The sequence below is a fragment of the Osmerus eperlanus genome, chromosome 1 (assembly GCF_963692335.1).
Source record: "Osmerus eperlanus chromosome 1, fOsmEpe2.1, whole genome shotgun sequence".
In the NCBI taxonomy this organism is placed as follows: domain Eukaryota; kingdom Metazoa; phylum Chordata; class Actinopteri; order Osmeriformes; family Osmeridae; genus Osmerus; species Osmerus eperlanus.
In genome coordinates this window covers 8342484-8365922 of record NC_085018.1, presented here as the reverse complement: position 1 = coordinate 8365922, position 23439 = coordinate 8342484, and the positions used below count along the sequence as shown (strand labels likewise).

General features: G+C 41.7%; 2 protein-coding genes across 3 annotated transcripts; one reads left to right on the top strand and one right to left on the bottom strand.

Moving 5' to 3' along the window:
* Positions 1-488: 488 nt before the first annotated feature.
* On the bottom strand, positions 489-16889 carry lyar (Ly1 antibody reactive homolog (mouse)). The gene is made up of 8 exons (XM_062456926.1): positions 16446-16889; positions 16101-16215; positions 15642-15749; positions 15438-15521; positions 14917-15265; positions 14551-14616; positions 13839-13924; positions 489-1242 (listed from the first exon to the last, which is right to left on the bottom strand). The coding sequence occupies exons 1-8, from the start codon at positions 16565-16567 to the stop codon at positions 1105-1107; spliced, it is 1068 nt and encodes a 355-aa protein (XP_062312910.1). The 5' UTR covers positions 16568-16889; the 3' UTR covers positions 489-1104.
* A 41-nt stretch (positions 16890-16930) lies between these two features.
* Positions 16931-23439, top strand: zbtb49 (zinc finger and BTB domain containing 49). 2 transcript variants are annotated; one of them, XM_062456913.1, is made up of 9 exons: positions 16931-16965; positions 17059-17141; positions 17541-17736; positions 17935-19031; positions 19196-19242; positions 19408-19481; positions 19694-19776; positions 20631-20792; positions 21134-23439. In XM_062456913.1, exons 3-9 carry the CDS (start codon positions 17585-17587, stop codon positions 21862-21864), a joined length of 2346 nt encoding a protein of 781 aa, XP_062312897.1. In that variant the 5' UTR covers positions 16931-16965; positions 17059-17141; positions 17541-17584; the 3' UTR covers positions 21865-23439. The 2 variants fall into 2 exon arrangements, with proteins under 2 accessions (XP_062312897.1, XP_062312889.1); XM_062456905.1 differs by having other exon boundaries at positions 16959-17141.

Below are 23439 nucleotides of genomic sequence, written 5' to 3'. Positions count from 1 at the left end.
AATCAGACAGCATTAAAACTTCACCTGCGGCTGACACCAGTGTCTTAAATCTATGGAGCTTCTGTGTACCTGGCCAAGTGAACCCTGTTCGGGGTGCCGAGGAATGTGCATTAGCCCCCGTCCCGTGTGAGAGTCAAATTCACCTCAGGTGCACCTCTACCCCTTTTCCCTCTCTCCTTCACAAACCCCTTCAAAATCCAATCTAGCAGATAAGGTACCATTTCCCAGCCTCGATGTGGGGTTGGAATGTGAAACAGAGCTAGTGCGCTCCACAACTGCCATATTATCCACTGGTGACACATTTGAGGATAATTTGTGCTAAGTGGCACTCTTGCTGACAAATAAGAAATAAAAAAGGTGTATAATAGTACTTATTAGTCTGTACAGTATATGTAGAAAAAAAGAGTTGCATAACGCTTGCGATGACCAATGAAGGATTCTTCCAGGGAAAGGAGCACAAGCGCACAAACTCCAATAATAACACAGAATAAACTAACCAACATTTTAATTACTAGCTGCATCTCAGGCATTGTACTAGTTTGTTGTAAACACAGCAACAAGATTCAAAGAAACTAGCAACTGAAAAAGCAAAATGGCGGCAAAAGAGTCAAGGATAGGTTTCTGGTTGTATGAGGCCGTCAAGAAAAGTAAAAGCACAGGTTAGCTTTATATCTATCAAGCTAGCGTAAACTACCTAGATATACAACATGGTCTGGCTTTCAACAGCTAATGTTTGCTAGCAAGCGACCCCCATGACTAATGAATTGTATAGCCAGTTTACCATTTACAGGCTAACTGACAAGGTTATTCAGCGAACTGTGAAATAGGGAAATGGACGAGAGAAAGCACATTCTTAATTAAGCTAACCTGCGATTGGCAGAGCGATGGAGCCATGGATCATTCATTGCACTAGTTCTATCAAATACAGGGTACGGGTAGTATTAGCAGCAGGTGCAAGGTGTCTAGTTGCAAGGTTGTCTAGTTATTTGTCAAGTGTGAAAGTTTTCATCTCTCTGGAATTAATTGACTCATCCTGCATTTCATAATAAAGATGGTTTATCTTTACAAACATTACATATATGACAAGTTCTGGCACTGAACAGACTAGTTGATAAGTCGAACTTTGTCTTTCAAAACTCGAAACTTGGGATTGTTACTAATCTTCTTGTTGAAGATTGCGCACACTTCCTCTTCCGATTTGAAGTTCTTTTCTCCGATGCATGCGTAGTACGCTGCCAAAACCTGTGAAAAATAAGATGATGCGAATCAGGTAAATTATCAAAATGATGAGAACAATGCCAGGTGTTACGAACAGCATAATGACAGTCAGGTGTAGTTTTTGTAGCATTGACCAAAATATAGCTTTCTGCAATACAGGGGCGCCAACAAGGAACCACAAAGTCTCTGGGGTGCCAGCTAAGGCAGTGGTGCAATGCACATATTTACAAGAATTTGGTATCTTGTATATCAAATTTGAGTAAATAATTCCAGAATTGAGTAAGTTGCTGTTGCCTATAACCAGGTGTTCAAATCAGGTGTTTGACGGTACAAAATGTGGTGCAGTCATTTATCAGTCCGAAGAACGTGAAGAACATTCTTAACAAGAATGGTCTTGAAAGATTGTGAAGACGGATGAAATGCAATGACTTCTGGGATGTCAAATTGTATTCCCTCTGGGGATACATCTGACATCCCCAGAGGGAACCCATCACCAACCCATGCATCCTCAATAAAAGGGGAATTGGTTTGCATTCTCGGTCAATTGCTTTCTTTGGTATGGAAACCGTACTTGGCCTTGAAAGAGGACGTCAAATGAGAAGAATGGAAAGAAGTGGAATGGAAAGAAATGCGGATTGATATACAGGCTGTGTGAAACGATGAGTAACTAGGCAGAGATTGAGACAAAATTCACGAGGCTGAGATGGAAGCTTGCCGATGTAGATTTAACCCTTGTGTTATCTTCGGGTCATTCTGACCCATCAGTCATTGTGACCCACCGTCGTATTGCGACAGATTTACCTCCTACAAAAACAAAGTGAAGCATTTTCTTTTAACTGTCGGGCTGTCTCAGACCCCCCACATTGCAATGGTTAAAAGAAAATAATTTTTATTTGTTTTTGTATTGGGTAAAATTGGGTAAACACAACGGTGGTTCGTTATGAACCTTTGGGTCATGTGACCCGAAGGCAGCACAAGGGTTAAAACAAATATGTATGTATATACACACACACACACACTGGCCACTTTATTAGGTACACCTCGCTACTACCGGGTTGGACTCCCTTTTGCCTTCAGAACTGCCTTAATTCTTGGCATACTTTCAACAAGGTGTTGTAAACATTCCTCCGATATTTTGGTCCATATTGACATGATAGCATAATGCAGTTCCTGCAGATTTGTTGGCTGCACAGCCATAATGCGAATCTTCCGTTCCACCACATCCCAAAGATGCACTATTGGATTGAGATCTGGTGACTGTGGAGGCCATTGGAGTACAGTGAACTCATTGTCATCTTCAAGAAAACAGTTCGAGATGATTTGAGCTTTGTGACATGGTGCATTATCCTACTGGAAGTAGCCATCAGCAGATGGGTACACTGTGGTCATAAAGGGATGGACGTGGTCAGCAACAATACTCAGGTAGGCTGTTGCTTTAAACAATGCTCCAGCCTTACACCCCCCCGCCACCTACGGTCTTCTTCTGACAACCGTCTGGTGGTCCCACCGCTCAAGAGCGCCCGGTCCCAACACAAGCTCTTCTCCTGTCTGGCCCCCCAATGGTGGAATCAACTCCCCACCTCCATCAGGGACACTGACTGTCTTCCCACCTTCAAGAAAAGGCTCAAGACGCACTTGTTCCGGGAGTACAACGGCACTTGGGAATGCTTGGCTGGCCCTGATGTTAGTTTCCTCCAGGATCACAATGACTCGTATTGAGAGACTTGTTGCTCTTGTTGGTTAGTTGTAACGGTTTCAAATTATTGGTTAGTTGTAACGGTTTCAAATTCTTGTACTCGCTGTGAAATATTTTACTGTTGATTGTTTTTTTCTACAGGTACACTTTTGCACTCTTGTGGGGAGTTTCATGTTGTTCAATTGTAACTTGTTTAACTGCATGCTCTTATGGTTCTTCCCTTTGGCACTTATTTGGTTTTCCACAATGTATGCTTCATGATTTGGCTGCTCGCAATGTTTGGGTCTATCTCATTGTTATGAACAGTGACCTATGCTCTTTTGTAAAGCTCTCTCTTGGAAGTCGCTTTGGATAAAAGCGTCTGCTAAATGCATAAATGTAATGTAATTGGTACTAAGGGGCCCAAAGCGTGCCAAGAAAATATCCCCCACACCATTACACCACCAGCCTGAACCGTTGATACATGGCAGGATGGATCCATGCTTTTATGTTGTTTACGCAAAATTCTAACCCTACCATCAATGTCACAGCTGAAATTGCGACTCATCAGACCAGGCAACGTTTTTCCAATCTTCTATTGTCCAATTTTGGTGAGCCTGTGCGAATTGTAGCCTCAGTTTCCTGTTCTTAGCTGACAGGAGTGGCACCCGGTGTGGTCTTCTGCTGCTGTAGCCCATCTGCTTCAAGGTTCGACGTATTGTGCTTTCAGAGACGGTATTCTGCATACCTTGGTTGTAACGAGTGGTTATTTGAGTTACTGTTGCCTTTCTATCATCTTAAACCAGTCTGCCCATTCTCCTCTGACATCAACAAGGAATTTTCATCCACACAACTTGCGCTCATTGGATATTTTCTCTTTTTCTGAACATTCTCTGTAAACCCTAGACATGGTTGTGCGTGAAAATCCCAGTAAATCAGCAGTTTCTGAAATACTCAGACCAGCCTGTCTGGAACCAACAACTATGCCACATTCATTTAAATCCCCTTTCTTCCCCATTCTGATGCTCGGTTTGAACTTCAGCAAGTTGTCTTGACCAAGTCTACATGCCTAAATGCATTGAGTTGCTGCCATGGGATTGGCTGATTAGCTATTTGTGTCAACAACCAATTGAACAGGTGTACCTAATAAAGTGGCCGGTGAGTGTATATGGAGACATTCAACATCCAAAACACATTGCTACATCTAGAACCGCATATTTAGGCTAATGTATGCTAAATATAATTCACACTTCTGTAAGTGTGAAACTTATTATTGTATAAAATCCTCAACTGATTGGATTTATGTAATACATCTGCTTGAGTAATGAATACACTTCCAGTCAAACATAAATGGTTGTCACATCCCATAGGCGTTAGTCACAGGATTGCACCTGCGAGCATCTTTCCAGTGGTACCACATTCTCCTCCGACTCTGGGAACTATAAACTGTTGTTTAAATTATATATAAACTCCTCAAAAAAAGTTTGGAAACGTTATTTCGGTCGATTATTCCTCCCCTTCAATAATACCAATTGGTATTGTATTTTATATCGTTGGAAAGCCTGATTAGTCACCTTTACAACGAGGTACAACTTGTAAGGATCGTGCATTCATGAAATTAGCAACACAGCTAACTGTGTGGGTAGCGGCCCAAAATAATGTGCCAAAATACCCTGCAATATTCTTCTGTTGGTATTCACTCTCGTTTTGAGTTGCTTGGTGGATTGGATGATTGCACTCTCCCACCGTAATAATAAAGAATAATAAGGCACAGTAATAAGGAAAAAAACAACACATATTGGCATATTTTTACACTATTCATTTTACACTGTCAGGGACCTCAGTAGCGTGTGGAAGATCCATACGCAGCCACAACAGCTTGGCACCTCCTCCTCATGCTGGTCACCAGCCTGGTCACACACTGCTGTGGGATGGCATCCCATTCCTCAACCAGGATTTGTCGCAAGTCAGCCAACATGTTTGCGTTGGTCACTCTGCCACGTACAGCACACCCAAGCAGATCCCATGAGGAGGAGGTGCCAAGCTGTTGTGGCTGCATATGGATCTTCCACACGCTACTGAGGTCCCTGACAGTGTAAAATGAATAAAGTGTAAAAATGGCCAATATGTGTTGTTTTTTCCTTATTACTGTGGGAGACTGCAATCATCCAATCCACCAAGCAACTCCAAACGAGATGTACCCACACGATTACAGTGCGTTTACACTGCAGCGACGCAAATCGCTTGCCATCGCTCGCCTTCCCACAGTTCACCACGCGCGGGGGCGTATCAAACAGATTAATGTAGAATTGTAGTTCTCTAAAGTCACTGTTGTAGTTGTCATGGCCAAGTGTGCAGACTTGGGTTTACGTACTCGCAACATCGATCAAAATACAACTTGTATACAAAATACAAAACTGTTTAATAGACATACACGTTGACATGTGTAAAAACGATTTATTATAGTACTCAAAGTCTCTGCTAATCTGTCGATACGACCAGGGAGTTCCAGCCGGGTTTATAGTAGTAGCCCGGCTGGAACTCCCTGGAACGTAACTTTGTTCGAGAGTACAAAGTACAAAAAAAACACCAGGAGCACCGACAACGTCGGCAAACCTGCGCCTGGCCTCAATCTTTTTATTAATGTCTTTGTACAAATACAGAGACGTATCGTACAGGACTGGATATGCAGCCACACAGGCGATTAGTTTCTCCTCCATCTTAAAAACTGAAAGCTAGAAATGTTTACCATGGTTGCTACTTTACGAGAAACAAGAAAACACTGCCATTGGCCATCGCTAGCGAAAATCGCTCCTCATTTGCATAAAGTTGAGAAAATCTCAACTCGATCGCGTCGCGTCGCTACCCACAATGCACCACGCAAGCGATTCGCCTGGCTCCATTGAAAATGATTGGAAAACATGTTGTCGCTCGCATCGTGTCGCTGCAGTGTAAACGCACCGTTAGCTGTGTTGCTTATTCCACGAATGCACGAGCCTTACAAGTTGTACCTCATTGTAAAGGTGATTAATCAGGCTTTCCAACGGTATAAAATACAATACCAAGTGGTATTATTAAAGTGGAGAAATAATCGACCGAGATAACGTTTCCGAACTTTTTTATATAAAAAAGTTTATATAAAATTATTTTTTACATAACTTGCCCATGTGCAGTGGTGTGGTTGGTGGACATTCTTAGCTTTTAAAGGATCCTCACCCTGTGTGCATGTGCACAAATGCACATGACAACTCTGATGCATTAATGAAGGATCAAAATCTAGTTGGGTGTGCTCAAGCCTTCGGCGAGCACAGCCATTGTTCTCTCACATATATATTATTAGGGTTCCTCTATCAGGAGGACCATATTGTGTTTGTTGGTATTATTAGGTTCCTCCGGTAGGAGGGAACCTATTGTTATTGTTGGTATTCTTATTATTATTATTATTTTTCTCCTATTGTTATTGTTGGTATTCTTCTTCTTATTTTTCTTCTCCTTGCGCCCCAATATCTCAAAAAGTCCCTTGTCATAAATGTTCTAATTAGGCACATTGATACTACATCCAAGTGGGTACCCCCACACCAAATATGGGCCACATCGGACCATAGGGGGCGCCACAGGCCACGCCCAAATGTCCGATTTTCAAAGTGATGGCATTTCCACCCCATTGCTCCAATTCTGAAGTACCATGCAAAGTTTCACCTTGATATGTCGAAACATGACTGAATTACAGCTGTTTGAACTTCGACCAAATCTGACAACGCTCGCCATTGGAGAAACAGCTTTTTTTTATTATCCAGTTTTGTGTAATCCATGTCTGGGAATGGCTCAATTGGCTGAGATGTTGTGCTGGTAAGCAAAGGGTTGTAGGTTCAAAACCAGTCAGAGGCATATTTGTAATTTTTTTATTCTGACAAAACGGTTTCTAGTCTTCCAATCAATCCTCTGGTTGTAAAAACATAGCAATGCGTGTTTATTTGAGCCCATCACAACACTGTGATCATCTGTTTAGCGAGACTGTGTAAACCACTGCAAAACAAGCCAGGTTCACCACAGTAGCTAGCTACTTGTAGTCTACGCATGGTAGAGATAACTCTAATGGTTATCTCTAATGAAGTAAATTCATTGATCAGGTGGATCCCTTGCCTGTTGCACAAATTCATTTCAGTAACCTAAGCCAGGACACATTCCCACTGATGCTAGGCATGATTTAAAATTCCCTTCCATGACAAGTTATGGCACTCCAAACAACCTGTTTAAAAAAACGATGACAAAGTTATTCTTTACAGCAGCAATCCAGTCATCCCATTGTCCCGTTTTTATAGGAAATGTACAAGCAGTTTCAACTTAGGCTGAATCTAACAACGCTTACCACTGGAGAAACAGCTTACTTTTTTATACAGTAACTGAACATGACAATATTCAACACTGAATCCAGCCATTATCTTTTGGCCTGTCAATTTTGATTATCTGTTTAGTTAAACAGGATGACATCATTCTGAAATACCATGCACAATTTCATGCAACTTCACCTTGAAATGTCAACCGTTTCTTAACCTTTGTCCAAAAGCTGACCAAAGCTAATACTCTGCCCTTTCTATTCATACAATCTCAACAGTTGGTGTGTAGCAGAGAGGATAGAGAGACTGATTTGTAACCTTATGCTCATGAGTTCAAATCCCCATTCAGCCTGTTGTTGGCCAAACATGAAGTAGTTTTGCTCCCTTGTTGTCCAACTCGATCTTCTGCAGTGTACATGTTTATAATATTTTGCCATTTTGCGGAGGAACCCGCATCGCTGCTTGCAGCTATATTTATTATTATTATTATTCTAGTAATTTATCTCATGAACACATTGGTAAAAAGTTTTGAAATTTGGCATATTGATACAACATGCCACAACTACGGCCCAAACACAGACTGGCCCACATCAGATCATGGGGGCGCCACAGGCGACGCCCAAATGTCCGATTTTCAAAGTGATAGCATTTCCACCCCATTGCTCAAATTCTTCTGAAACTTGGTGTGCATGCCTTATTTCTCATGGCGAACAAAAAAGCCTCAAGGACCCATAAGGTCCGCCTGATCGATTTTCCTGTAGAGTGATAATTTGGGAAAAACTTCAAAATTCCTCTTCTCTTGAACCAAAGGTCTAATTAACTTGAGATTTTGTACAGATATGTATCATTGACGTATTTAAAAACGTTACTTATAGCAATTGAATAAAATACTAAATAGCTGAAAGGGGTGTATTTATGTAAATGTCCACATTGCCTCAATATGTTTGTGTCACTAAATCAAATTTATTTTTGAAGGATGGTTCAAACTTAATAGGCTTTAAGGTGACACGCCCATGAAGTACCATAAACAATTTCACCTTGATATGTCAAAATATGACTGAATTACAGCTGTTTGAACTTGGACCAAATCTGACAATGCTCGCCATTGGAGAAACAGCTTTTTTTTGTATAGTAACTGAACATGCCAATACTCAACACTGAGAATAGCTCAACGAGCTGGAACGGTGACCTGCAAAGTACAAGGTCGTAGGTTCAAATCCAGCAACACTGAGTCTATCTTAATTTGAATACATGTTTAGTTAAACAGGATGACATCGTTCTAAAGTACCATGCGCAATTTCACCTTGATATGTCAAAATATCATTGAATTACAGCTGTTTAAGCTTTGGCCGAATCGAACAAGCCATGCTACAGGATATACATCTTTTTTCGGGGGACAGAAACTGATCAGAATTTCTCAGCCTTGCGGGTAGCTCAATGGGTTGAAGCGTTGTACTGCAAAGCATAAGGCCACAGGTTCGTTTCGAGGCACAGTCTTTTGGCCTGTCATAATTTTGATTACTTGTTTAGTTAAACAGGCAGACATCATTCTGAAATACCATGCGCAATTTCACCTTGAAATGTCAACCGTTTCTTAACCTTTGTCCCAAAGCTGACCAAAAACGAATACTCATATCACGCAGTCGGAGCACAGCTAGATAATCAGCGTCAGCACCCTTGGGTACCCAGCATGCAGTGCGGCATATCAAAAAACGCAAAGACTTGTGGAAAATAGTTGGTTACAACAGCCGTGCAAGGGATTTCAGTTGTTGTGTTCGTTCAGTTAGATGTTTGTAATGTTATTGTTTGTTAGTTAATATAATCTTGTTGGTCACCCTGATTGTGCATGTTGTGTAGTTTAATGGGACCAGAGAGTCGGCTGCTGTACTGTCACAGGCTATTCTCGCAAGGAGGCTAGAGAGACTGACTAGTAACTTTATGCTCATGAGTTCAAATCCCCGTTCAGCCTATTATTGTTGGCCAAACATGAAGTAGTTTTGCTCTCTTGTTGTCCAAGTCTCGATCTTCTACAGTGTACATGTTTATAATATTTTGCCATTTTGCGGAGGAACCCGCATCGCTGCTTGCAGCTATATTTCTTTTTATTCTTTTCCCACCGCTAAGGATCCCTCAATATTTGGACTACATAGACAACGCCCGTGTAAAAAGGTTCGTCTTGTTAGCGATTGCGTTGCTTCTATTGGGATTTACGTTCCGTTGCACGGTTTAGGTTTCAATTCAGTTTTTGTGGCAAAAAGTGCCTTGTGTGGCCAAAGGGAACTCAGTGCTAGCCTAACGTCACAACGTCATCAACGACGCATAGATACTACCTTCTAGTAAGTCAGACAGCGATATCAACGAGCCCTCAGCATTAGTACCATCATGGCCGCGTTTCTGCAATGGGCAGGAAGGGCTGCTGCCCCGGGCCCCGGCCACTAGGGGGCCCCGGCGCGGGCGATTTAAAAAATAATTATCATATTTTTGATGCATTTACCCACCCGTAGTGAAGTCCACGTTCTCTTAGAGTCAGTGACACGCTGCGTCACATGTCGTTGCCGGTATCAAAGCATGCAAGACAAGTTGACCTTAACCTGGCCCTGGAGACAATGGCTTCGCATGAAACGATAAGAAAATATGAAAGTGGGGCTAAAAAAAGAAAAATTAAAATCAGCAAAAGAGAGAGCGACAGGCAGATGTTTTAAGTAAAACCCCAAAACGTTCAACTTTTTTCAAAAGTATCGATTGCCCCCCTGATGATGATCAAAATAGCAGGCCTACTACTGTGACAGTGACAACGTTGTTACCGCTATTGGCCCCGACACCCCCCCCCCCTGCTCCTGCCGAAGTTTCGGTGCTGCTGGAAGAGGAGGCATGCGAACCAGGCACATCAAGGGCTCTTGATGTTTTAGGTGACAGATCATCTGACTTAGTGACATGTTCTCCTAGCAGGCCTGAAGAAATAGTTTCTACTGACATTGCATGTTGGGGGCCAGTGACAGATGATTTACAGCGCTAAATGTAAAAAGATACCTGAGCAAATAACTATTCACCCGTAAAATGTGTAATGAGAGCTTGTTCCTAGGGACTGGCTAGTTTATTCTCCATCGACAGGGAATGTGTTTTGCTTTTTCTGTCGGCTCTTCAGTGGGACTACTACATCTTTTTCTTGCTCCGGTTTTTCCGACTGGAAGCATAGCTTCCGTGTGGAGGAGCATGAGAAAAGCCAGTCGCATAGAAACGCTGTCCTGGTCTGTCTGACACGAACACAGGCCCAGGGAATTGACTGTGAATTAATCCAGCAGTGCAAAGATGAGGAGAGCTATTGGCGACAGGTTCTTAAGCGAGTGGTTGAGGTGACTAGGTTTCTGTCAGAGCGCGGTCTTTCATTCCGGGGAAGTGAGGAGACTTTCGGATCACCACGTAATGGCAATTACCTCGGGATACTAGAGCTTCTCAGCAAGTTTGACCCTTTCTTAGCAGAACACATTAAGAAATATGGGAACAAGGGGAAGGGGACAACCTCCTATCTCTCTAATACAATTTGTGAGGATTTCATAGCACTAATGGGTAAACGCGTGCAAGCAGAAATCATTAGCCAAGTACAGAGATCAAAGTACTTCGCAATGATTGTTGATTCTACCCCAGCTTTGGCTCACATTGATTAGCTGTCGTTTGTGGTCCGCTATGTGTCAGAACAGGGCGAAGTGTTTGAGAGGTTTTTGGCATTCGTTCCCATTTTCAGCCACACTGGCGAAGCGCTTTTTGGATCAGTCTCACAGATTCTCAACGAAACTGACCTTGACATCAAAAACTGTAGGGGACAATGTTGTGATAACGCATCTAATATGTCAGGAGTCTACAAGGGCAAATTCAAGAGGTAAACCCCTTGGCAAACTGGATACCCTGCACAGCGCACTAATTTAATCTAGTTGGAATGAACAGTGTTGACTGCTGTGCAGAGGCAACCTCATTTTTCAGATTTGTGCAATCCTGCTACAATTTTTTCTCAGGATCTCCACGGCGATGGAAGGTTTTAATGGATGGACTTGAACCAAATGAAAACAATCACATGGAGACATTAAAGTCACTGTCATGCACAAGGTGGGCTTCCCACGCACAGGCCACTAAAGCGCTTTCCATTAACTATCGAAATATACATGACGTCTTGAGCAGCTTGTCAAATGATCAGAGTGCTGACACTAAAGATGAAGCAAAATCCCTTGTCAAAAAAATGAACAGACTAGAGAATGCTTTCTTGAGCATATTTTGGAACAAAATCCTGCAGAGGTTCCAGACGACAAGCACAATCCTTCAAACGCCGGACTTGGATCTCGTGAAGGCTGTAGCCTTGATTCGATCACTGATTGATTTCGTTCAGGATTTGCGCAACAGCTTTGAAGAACTGGAACTGGCCGTCAAGCACATGTCTTACCAAACAGTACAGGTCAGAAACAACGCGCCAAGTGACACGAAAGAAGAGAGCCGATGAAGCAGGCACCCCGGATGATCACATCCTCACTGGTGTTTTATGTAATCATTGACACTCTAGTGAGCATGCTGCGCCAGAGATGCAATGCCTATGGAGAACTCTCCGGTCAATTTGGGTTCTTGACTAATCTGCATACCCTGTCCACTATTGAGATGCGCACAGCCTCTCGCAATCTCGTACAGACTTACAGCACAGACCTGCAGCCCGAAATTGAAGATGAGCTTGTCCAGTTTGTTTCATTGTGTAGGAACATGACCACCGATCTCTCACCCAGTAATATGATGAGGCTCCTAAAAGAACAGCAGCTACAATGTGCTTTTCCCAACGTGGATATTGTATTGAGGACTTATCTGACCCTCCCTGTGTCAAATGCTACCGGTGAAAGATCGTTTTCGAAGCTGGGACTTATAAAAAACCGTCTTCGGACGACCATGACGGAGACAAGATTGAACTTCTTGACTGATGTCAACAGAGTTTGACCTGCTTCGCCAAATTGACTTCAACGATGTGATTCGTGACTTTGCCTTCAAAAAAAGTAGGCAAGTGGACTTAAACTAGTCCCACACTGATTAGCCCATGTTCTTTTCAGTAGGCGGCCACAACCTGATAATTAAATTGTTCAATCGACTTGTTTGTATATAGGCCTACGTGTTCGCTGGGCTGTGTGTGTGCACGCTAGACTGCATGTTCCAATGGGTACCTGTTACAATGTAGGCCTATCACAGACTGATAAATTTATTTTTTACATTATGTCTGTCATAATTTAATTACCAATCCCTCTCTCTCTCTCTAATATATATTGATAAAAATAATAGTAATAATAATAAAATCTTTGGCGGGCGGGCGGGGGGGCTCGGGAGGCTTCTTCCCCGGGCCCCAGATGACCTTAACCTGGCCCTGAGTACCGTTGCTAAAAGTCTAGGCCAGTTGAGGCTACTTTACGCTAGATACCTACGAACATGTCTTAATCTGCTAGACAAGTGGGTTCTAGACAAGTGGGTTCCCCTTCGTTCTTTTGGTGTGCAATCTCACGAGCCCTACTTACCCGGCGTCATGGAGCCGACCAGCTAAATACTTATTTAGCACTAGCGTTGCTACCTGCATATATCTACAGCTGGTAGCTGTTTCTTCCGTTTTGCTCCTAGATTCAGACCTAGCCCCGGTAAATTGTAGATCTAGCTAACTACTAGACTTCTGCTGTGTGGGAATCGCAGGAGCAAACCAGTCGAAGGGCGTACAAAAAAGCACACCCCACAATTTCCCCAGAAATTGTACCTCTCTAGTTCAGGTTTAAAAGACCATTGTGTTTGGGGGAAATACCTAAGAGTACACTCAGTCGCAAAAATCTTGTTCCAACAGCACGGGGTTGGGAATATTATAAACGTTTCAGCCTGTTTTGCTGACTCAGGGCCCAGACAGCTTGCAATAATTGAGGGAAACCATTCATTATTGATAGTAGTGGAAACTAGACATGTTAGAAGCTACCAAATCCCAAGGTTCATCCAATTTTTTTTAAAGAATTACAGTGAAAGTTGTGGTAATTTCATAGGCATTAAATATTTATTTTTAACCTATTTTAGACAAGCGAAACAAAGCTGGTTCAAGCAAGAGGGGCCGGTGAGCAATATTGGTCATATTCACTCATCCAGTCATCCTCACCAACGTTAAAACAGTGATCTATTTAAGACCAGAAATACTGAGATTACCGCTAAGTAAGTGCGTTACAAATACTTATAATTTTCGTTGTTCCCATGACCACCTCTTTCTCCACCCATGGCTCCATCTTTGCTAATCTGTATTGAAAGTGAATTATGGATATCTTAGCTCTGCAACTGATGACTTGGGTTGGGTTTCTCAGGCAGATAGCTGTCATGAAGCTGAACCATACCGCCAAATAAAATTATGTGTATTACTAGTAATACTTATTACTGAACCAGATTCTAAGCAGAGATTGTACAAAGGGAGTTTGTCCAGATCCTATTTTACAACAAATGCAGGGATCCAATACATTTTAAAGCATTCACCAACTTTTGTCTCACCACTGTGTGAAACCCAGTATGAAGTTAGTGTGATTAACAATACATTTGTATTGGTGTGTGTAAGGGGAAATTACATGTACCTTCTTCCTGAGTTTCTTCACAGAGAGACCCTCCTGTGGTGATTGTCTGAGGACTGCCTTGATTGTTCCCTTCCAATTGAATTTACCTTGGAGTCAAACATATCATGGATCATTGTGGTTGTATAAAACTTGTCCCATCAGGTGTAAGAACATGTAATAATACTGCCCCTTAGTGGATACAAGGCCTGCTTACAGATCTACCAATTTATGTTTTGTTTTGAGCTGAGATCTGAACATTTTTTGCCTTTCTCAGCTTCATTGGACAGAAAGAGAGACAAGACGGGGAGATGTATGGGGGAGAGAGGCAAATACATGGAGAAATTTCCAAAACCGGAATCAAACCCGGCCTGCAGCCTTTTAAGGCCTCTGCCCATAAGGAACTTGTCCTACTTGGTGAGATACGAGGGCGCAACTGAAATATTTTTATACTACAGAGATGTCTATATCCTATTTACATTTTATGTTAGAATGCACATTTTTACCTAAAATAAATTGGTACAGGCTACCAACAGGAAAAGCCATATCAGCTTATGTTCTGTGTGCAAAAAGCATGCCTAGTGTCATGGCCCTACTCAAAACTGTACCAATATTTCACTTCTACACTTCTTCACACATCTAATGGGCTACAAAGAACACCTCGTTTATAACAATAAGACCATGACAGATTTATTCAAAACTTAAAGTCTATATTGCATTTTTGGAGGAAGGGTACCTTTAGAACCTGCTTCACTCTGAGATTGCTCTGTCGGTTCCACAGCAACCTCTGTGTTTTGGTTATCTGTTGAAGAGATGAAAAGAAGAAAAAAAACACGCTAAAACACGCTCATTCCATTGCTTCCATTAGGCACAGCTACTCCAATCAGATGAGGCAATTTTGACTCCCAACTCAAACAGGACGTCACTGTCTCACCCACATGGAAGAGTTACTGTCACCTGCCAAAAATCAGATCAAATTAAATATCACACAAATAAGTACTGGTAATGTCCCTGTACTTACTGTAAGTCACTCTAGATAAGAGCATCTGTTAAATGACTAAATGTAAATGTAAAGACTGGTTGAAACTATTGTAAACGGCACCTTCACAACTATCCTTGGTTTTCTTCTGTTTCTTAGTAGATTTCCGTTCTCCAGTGTACCCGTTCTCCTCTCCACCCTCCTCCGCAGAGCTTCTCTTTCTTTTCTTGGTCTTTCCTTTGTTGGCCTCCTCCTGCTGATCCTTTGAACCATCATTTTCCTGACCTTTCTTGATTTTCCCGCTCTTCTTCTGTCTTGCCTCCTTGCGCTCTCGCTTGTTCAGCTTCTTCTTGTCAGGAGCCAGCTCCTCTTGTGCTCCATTTTGGTAGGTTGGTTGACTTCCATTGGTGTCTGCCTTGTTTTCGGACACAGGATGCTTTGGTTCCTCCGTTTTCTTAGGGACTTCAGGAGGCTGATGGCATTCATTAAAGACAGAATTATCTTTCATAGTCCCTCTTATCTTAGCCCCTTACTGTAATCAGATCAGTTTGGACTTTGGAGATCCTTATGATAATCTTTAAGCATATATTGCTTGGTGGTTTTAATAAAAATGACAGACTCCCTGAAGAGATTGTCATACTTACATTGTCGGTAGTTGCTGAAAAGATGTCCCACACTTGGGCATGTAGAGTAGGGTTGTAAATCTTTAAACTATTTTTCATCCAGTTCTGAGGAAAAGAACATTTGCAACCCCAAAACTTTAACAAGCTGATATTTGTGTTGTTGATAAATGACAAATCAATGTTTTGCTGCTAATAATGTCTAACAGGAAGCGTGAAACAACCAACCTGAAACTTTGCTTTTTTTCGTGGAACATTGTCATACGAACTGACTTGGTTAAGAACGTCTTTCAGCATGGCGCTGACTCCTTGTTTATTCATGGATTCATGGATTCTCTGAGACAAAACAAAATAAGTAATTTACCAAATGTAAAATTGTCTACCACAAATACCCATGAACTAATTACCAGTTTAATTAGAAGCACATCACATTCCTAAGTAGTTCTTGACTAAGTTATACTAACAACTGCAGGAATATCATGGTGTGCACAATGTCACAATACGAATATAATAATTGATGTGTTGGTTTAAAGGCACACTTTTCATTCAACATACACCTTAGTACACATCCTCAAATTCATATCTTATTTAGGAGAGTCAATGATACCTTCCTAAACAACTATCACCTATAGGCAACTGTTGTAGGCTACAGTTGGCGACTGAAGTGCGACGTTAAATCTTATCTACCTGAATCCATTGTTGCTGTTTAAATTCCCCTTTATTTGACTTGGCCTCAAAGCCTTTGCCTCCATACTTCTGATCCTCAGTGATGCATTTGATGTGGTTCTTGTAGTCTTCTCCCCTGTTTGAAAATAATCGCAAAAAAAAAACTTACGCCAGTTTCACATTTCTTACGATGCACATTAACTGCTGCTACTAACACTAACTTCTAGTTAGTGTAAACTGCCTGTCTGACCAAGCATATGATATTCCCAGCCTGGGTATGTGTATGGTGGTTAACGCTTCAAGATGAACATAGCTAGGTAAAAATCAACATGTCGCGTGTGAAATACAACATTGTATTCCATTTACCAGAAGTCTTTCCCGCAATCTATGCATGATAACATTTGGCAACCACGGCACATGTTCACATGTTTATCGACTTGAGCTTTCTTCAGAGATTCGCCACATGCATTGCACGTAAAGAAAACCATGGTCTGAGTTACTTTCCTCTTCCCGACAGCACTACAAACAAGCCAGACAACAATCTTTAATTCGATTGTAAGAACCGCTTAAAATAAGTATCAGTGCAACATGCGGCACTGCTTAGACGGATGCGGCGGATAGCTTCCCATAAACTAACGTAGCCTTGTTAATTTGTCTTAAGTATTGTGCCGGTTTTTAAAAATGTAAGTACAAAAATCTAAGCTATATTAATGCATTATGCTGTATACACACAGCTAGCTATAAAAAAATATTGGAGATTCCGATACGTCGACCACCAAAACTTTTCAATGAACACACGACATGCGTATTTTAAGGAAGTGTAACGTTATTTACCTTCCGCAAAAAAGAATTTCTGTTCCGGGTTAGGAGACGGAAGATCGTTTTGGTATTGTGTTGATATAAACACGTAAATATATATATGTACGTAGATTCATGTTTATGCTGATCTCTATTGTGTTGATGTTTTTCGTACATTCAGTTGATGTTTTCTAGTGCGTCGGCGAAGTTTTCGCGCAAATGATGTAGCTTTTTAGAATCAGAAAGTGACCGATCATCCAAAAGGTAAGCTATACAAACCAGCCCAAAAAGTATTTTATTAACCATTGATTTCAAAGTAACTTAACAACATTGATTCAATATGTTGTTATCATAGCTTTGCAATAATTGCACAAATGCTATTTGTTCTGTATGGTGTTGTCGTAAAACCTACCAACAGTGTTTTACTCCAATTTTGTCATGGGTGGTCTTTAAGCAAATAGTATGAGTCTCAGCGGTATTACAAACAGGGATGTTAAGTTTTAGCTTCACTTTTATATTTGTTATATGCTACATAGATAAATGATAAGCAGACATGCAATAAATTGTCAGCATATTACTACTTATGTCATTCAGTAACATTACCTGAGGACATGTTGGACCCAGAACGGTCATTGCACAGACTGTTTTTTCTCTGTCCCTTAGTTACATTGATGGGCCGAATTCGTGTGGTCAGCTGATGAGAAAACATGGACACATTGTCTAGCCACAGCTCATACCTCCTCCAGCAATTGCAAGAGCAAAGGATACAGGGATTACTCTGTGACTGCATGCTGGTGGTCAAAGGAGTATGCTTCAAGGCCCACAAAAACGTCCTGGCTGCATTTAGTTCCTATTTCAGGTGCTTATAAGTATATCAGAAACCATAAATATAATTCTAATGTATGATATTGAAGTAGCTGGCCATTCTAGCATTCTTTCAAATGACATAGTCGTTCAACTAACGCACAATAGCCAAATGTTTTATTTAGTCTACAAACTACTGGATTTAGCAAAGGCTAAATTGTGAGATCAGATTAAAATTTTTGTTGCCTTTCAGGTCCTTGTTCCAAAATTCGCCAAGTCAGAAAAATGACGTATTCCAGTTGGTCATCCAAGATGTCGGGGGAATCGGTCAGATACTGGATTACATGTATACCTCCCACCTGGATGTCAATCAAGACAATGTGAAGGCCTTATTGGATATTGCCCAGTTCTTGCAGGTCCCCAACGTACAGAACATGTGCAGCACATACCTTAAACCCTCTCTTCCAGGTGTGGAGACCCCATCGTTCTCTCTGTCCAGCGTCCTCACCTCTGATCATGACTGCCTCCTTGAAACAGGTCTTTCTCAAGATGTAGACATCCATTGCCCTTCTACGGAAGCCCAAAAGTCAGTTTATGGCAGTGGTGATATTGACCATAACAAGAGACTGCCTATCACAGTGCCTCAGGGTACTGCTACCGAGACAACAGGAAATGCTCAGGCCACTCCAGAGAAGCAACTGGTCCATGGGTACAAGCTACGCAACTTTTATAACAAGCAGTACAAACCGAGGGCCAACACTGAAGGCCAAGGTCCTCTGGTGGTCCTCGAAGTGCAGCAGTTAGAATTTGGGGTCACCCAACCTGGGAGTATTCCTGTCTGTTCTGGGAATACAGTTCAGTCAAACCCTCCATGTCCTCCAACGCAAATTGAAAAGAGTTTTAATTTGAGCGTGCCCTCTTTAGAAACTTTAGCCACTCCTAACTCTGAAGGAACGGACTCTGCAGTCAACAAGCTAGTACGGCCGAAAAAGGCTGTGTACCTGAAGAAATATAATTATCTGCGGTCCCAGAAGGCCCTAGAAGAGATGTGTGTCGAACCAATCTCTGAGCCAGTTTTCAGCACCAAAGAGAAGCAAGATAATCCATTGGCCCATAACGAACTTCCAGAGGTCAGTGTCGACTGCCTCGCTGTAGAAGGTAAAGTGTTGTTGGAGTCAGTGATAAACACTCAAGTTTCTAGTTCCCCAACTGCTGACCAAGATGAGCCTAATTCAAAAGCTGTCAATGACGTTGCTGAAATGGCAGGACATAAGCAGTACTGCTGTATTGTCTGTGGGAAGATCTTTAAACACCCGAGCAACCTTGAGCTCCACAAGCGGTCTCATACAGGTACATCACAGTCATACATTGGCTTACCACCAAATACCAGAGTAATGCTGCTGGACAGTGTCCTTTAAGCTTTTGTGATTACCCAAAGATCAATTTAGTAGTGAAAAACATGCTGTATTGGCGTTATGAGGAGGTCATCATTTTTTTCATTGTTGTTTTGACAGGTGAAAAGCCATTTCAGTGTAATATGTGCGGGAAAAACTTTTCACAGGTAATAATTTATTGCTCTCTTTTGCAAAAAATATTGTTGATAGTGTGTAATATTAAGAAAGACACAGTGGACATGGCAGTTTCTGTCAATTCTTATGGAGTCAATACAAAAGGATGCATATACCTAAAATGTTGACTGGAATTTCCTCTGCATATTGTTTAACAGGCAGGTAACTTGCAAACACATTTGCGGCGACACTCTGGAGAGAAACCGTACATCTGTGAACTATGTGGGAAAAGGTAAAGTCACTTGTTTAGCACCCAAGTTGTTGTAGGTGAAGTTGTTGTACTGCATTCAGTGGTATGTTGTCTCTTTGTGCTGTGACACTGGATTCAGAATCATTCTTATTCAATATTTTTGTCTTTTTTTGCTGTTACCTCTGCAGAATTTAAATCTAATGATGATTATCATAATTATTTTATAATTATTGAGTGTCATATTGTTATGACAGTTTTGCTGCCTCGGGTGATGTCCAGCGACACATGGTGGTGCACACAGGAGATAGGCCACATCTGTGTGATATATGTGGACATGGTGAGTGCAAAAAAGATGTGTTGGAATATCTGTCATAAAACCTAGTGTAAACTGCAGTACGGGTGCCTTTTGTCATGAGTGACTTTGACACCGAAAATCCTGACCACATCTCTGATGTGTAGCTATCAATTCAGTGAGCCCTGTGTGATTACAGATCAGAGCAGCAAAATATCTCAACTAGGGAGGCCTTGATAGTACTGTAAAGGATGTACCCTGTTTTTTTTACTAAGCTCAAGAGTTTTGATCGTTATCCTATTTGACTTAAATTCGCACTTAAGTCCTTGAGTACCCTCATGAATAAGTCAATAAAGGGTACAAAAGAATATACCTTCTTAACCACTCATTTACTTAAGTCATTATTTTCTGTCCAGCTGCTAATTTAAAGCGTCAGAAGGTCTTATCCATTCAACTCAATATTTTGAATTCCCAACGAGGAAAGATTTGATATGGTATCACACTAAATCAATCAACACTTGTTTATTACATTTAATTATGTCTTGTATAGTCTTGTTTTTGTATGCAGAACTGGCATTAACACCAAATATAAATATGAATATGAATCTTACAACAACATGAAAGTAAAAAAGCATATCATGATTAATAAAAATATTTTGTATTGTATAAAGTAACATAGGATCTCACCTGGGATGGTAGTAACCAAACTGTGTAAACTGGCCTCTCTTTGCGAACATTTTTCTAAACATTCCATGCATTTCTCTTATTGAGCTTGGAAAAGGGGGCCATACATGAACGCACACACACAAAATAATTTTTTGAAATGAGGGGATCTAAATATTTTCCAAGCGTACTGTAAATGTCTTGAAATGCAATGCATTCCGGACTGTCTTGCTCAGGATTCAGCAACTTCAGCAACTTGAAGGAGCATAAGAAGACCCACACTACAGATAAGACGTTCACATGTGACCAGTGTGGAAAATCTTTCAACATGCAGAGGAAGCTGTTGAAACACAAGGTCCGACACTCTGGAGAGAAGCCACATCACTGTGATACCTGTGGTATGTACCAGTCCATATATACCATCGGTGGTGTCTGTTTAGGGTGTGTAGAACTCTAGTTATTTACCCGTATGCAGGCCTTGTTTAGTCTTTCTTTAGTCTCAGAATGCAAACTTTCTTTCTTTCTTTCTTTGAACACTGTATAGAATATAGAATATCAGGTTTGGTTGGATTGGAATTGGGAATCCAATGTTAGGAAACCAAGAGCTCGTAATTAAACTCAGTGATCAAGTTAAATGAAGCTGCATCTTTCTGTGATCAGTGTGAGCAGCCGGTTGTATATTTTGACTTGCGTTTACAGGGTTACATTTACAAAACCAATACTTTAACATGCTCTACAGGGAAGCGCTTTATCGGCTCAGGTGACTTGCAGCGACACGTGCGGTCACACACTGGGGAGAGGCCCTACATCTGTTCATGCAGCAAGAGCTTCACTCGTTCTGCGCTTCTGAGGAGACACAGTATGCACTGCAAAGGGACCACAGATTCCAGCCCAGCCGTTGCGGTCTACAAAAATCCAGGTTGTTCAAACGGTCCTCTATTCCCCAAACTGGCCCGTCATAGCAAACTGCGTACCACTACCACCGAGCAGCCTTTCCCCGGAATTATGTCCCACCCGGCACTGGACAAGTCCTCACCATCACCAACACATGTCGAATCTCCAGATCTCAGCATGCACCGTGGCGCCCCACCTACCTCAAACACTCTCCCAGAACTGCAGTCCTTTGTCCCCCATCACCTCCTCTCTTCCTCTCAGCAGGACAAGTGCCTCCCTTCCCCCCCCCAACACCCACCGGAACTTCTAAAGTTGTCCAAACCTCATCTACCTCAAGATGGCATCTATGGTCCTTATTTGGAAAATGGAGCAGTAGGGTTGATGCAGGCGGGTCCAGTGACTCGAGGAGGGATGGGGAAGCATTACTTACCTGAACCGGACAATACCTGTGGACAACCAGTGGCAAACAGGACCATTGGTGCACACAATAGGACCCACGAAGGGCAGTTTTTCTCTAGTGTGACACTGTGGGGTTTGGCAATGAAAACACTGCAAAATGATAATGATATGGAGTGAAATGTGGGTGATGTTCATAGAGGTGCATCCTAATTGTACAGTGTAGCCTGCACTTTTTGTTTTACAGAGCACTCCTAATGTAATAATGTTGCAGTAGCATTTATTTTTTGACATTAATGGTCATATCTGGTCATTTCTGGCACCTCTGTCTACCACTACAGTAAATGGAACACAATGTTGTAATATTAAATCTTATTTTATATACCCATAAGTAATGTATATGTTTCGTCACTGAGGATTATATATCGATATATGTGCATTGCCATTATATCATTTTCAGTAATGTTTATAATATTGTTCTCAGGTATTTGTGTATGAATTACTGCTTTTAGAAACTTGATGCAATTTCTGAAATTGCTTTCATTGAAATTTCTCATTATAACGACTAAAACCTTATTACACAGAGTCCCTTTTGTATCTTAAAAACCTTTCCTTATAACTTTCTTGTGATCTTCTCTGCCTGTGATCTTGTTTGACAGTTCTGACTGGTGTTTCCCTACATTTACATTACATTTAGCAGACGCTCTTATCCAGAGCGACTTACAGTAAGTACAGGGTGAAATGCCTTGCCCAAGGACACAACGTAATTTTAGCATGGCCAGGAATCGAACCGGCAACCTTCTGATTAATAGCCCGATACCTTAACCGCTCAGCCATCTGACTACCCTGAGGTAATGTGACATCTTGGTTTGGCAGGGAATACTTTTGAAACAGGGCAGTTGCCAGTGTAATTGCAGCTGTGGAGAGTACAGTTGACCTGTAGTTTCCAAGTTAAGCTGTAACGTGGTAACCCTGCCCCTCCTAGTTTTCCAAGAAGTGATGTACAGTTAGAGTGTGTGCTGGAAAGGTCAGCAAGTGGGCCCTGCAATGTGCTGTACAAAGCTATCCAGGGTGCTGTTTCAGGTGCTGGCCTTGGTGCTGACCAGGGCTTCTCCTGCCTCTGCGCTCAGGTTGTCACACTACACAGACACACAGCCTGTTTTACAGGTCAACCAACTGGCATTTCTCTTTAACAACCTCTTTATGGCTGTTTCATTAATGGTGTATTTGGAGGGTTCCACCCATTCCATACAGACATGATACACATACAAACATAGCACAGGTAACAAACATACAGTGGTAAGGAGAATACAGAGGCAGACACACATAAGGCCTGTGTTGTTTTCTTCCCTGGCATTGGCATCTTCTTCCTTTTTCATCTTTAATGATCTTGATCCATGTTAGATAAGTGTATTTCTTTAATATTGTTACACTGTTGATTGACTTATATTGCCACTAGATCAAACCTTAGTAATTCTTGGGAAGTTGGAGCTCTGATTTATGGGGTAGGATGGCGCAGATAGGGATAGTGTCACGTCCGTGTCCTAATGTTTTCCCTGTGTGTTCTCCGTGTCTGTGTGTTAGTTTTGGTTTGCTCATTGATTGGATTAATTTCACCTGTCTCTGGTTTGGTCCTTGTATGTATTTATGGTTTCTTCCTTGGTTTGTCTTTGTCTGATCCTTGTCTTGATGTGTGAGTAGTTCCCTGTGTTCCTGAATACTTTGATTAATAAACACTTTTTTGGTTCAATTCAA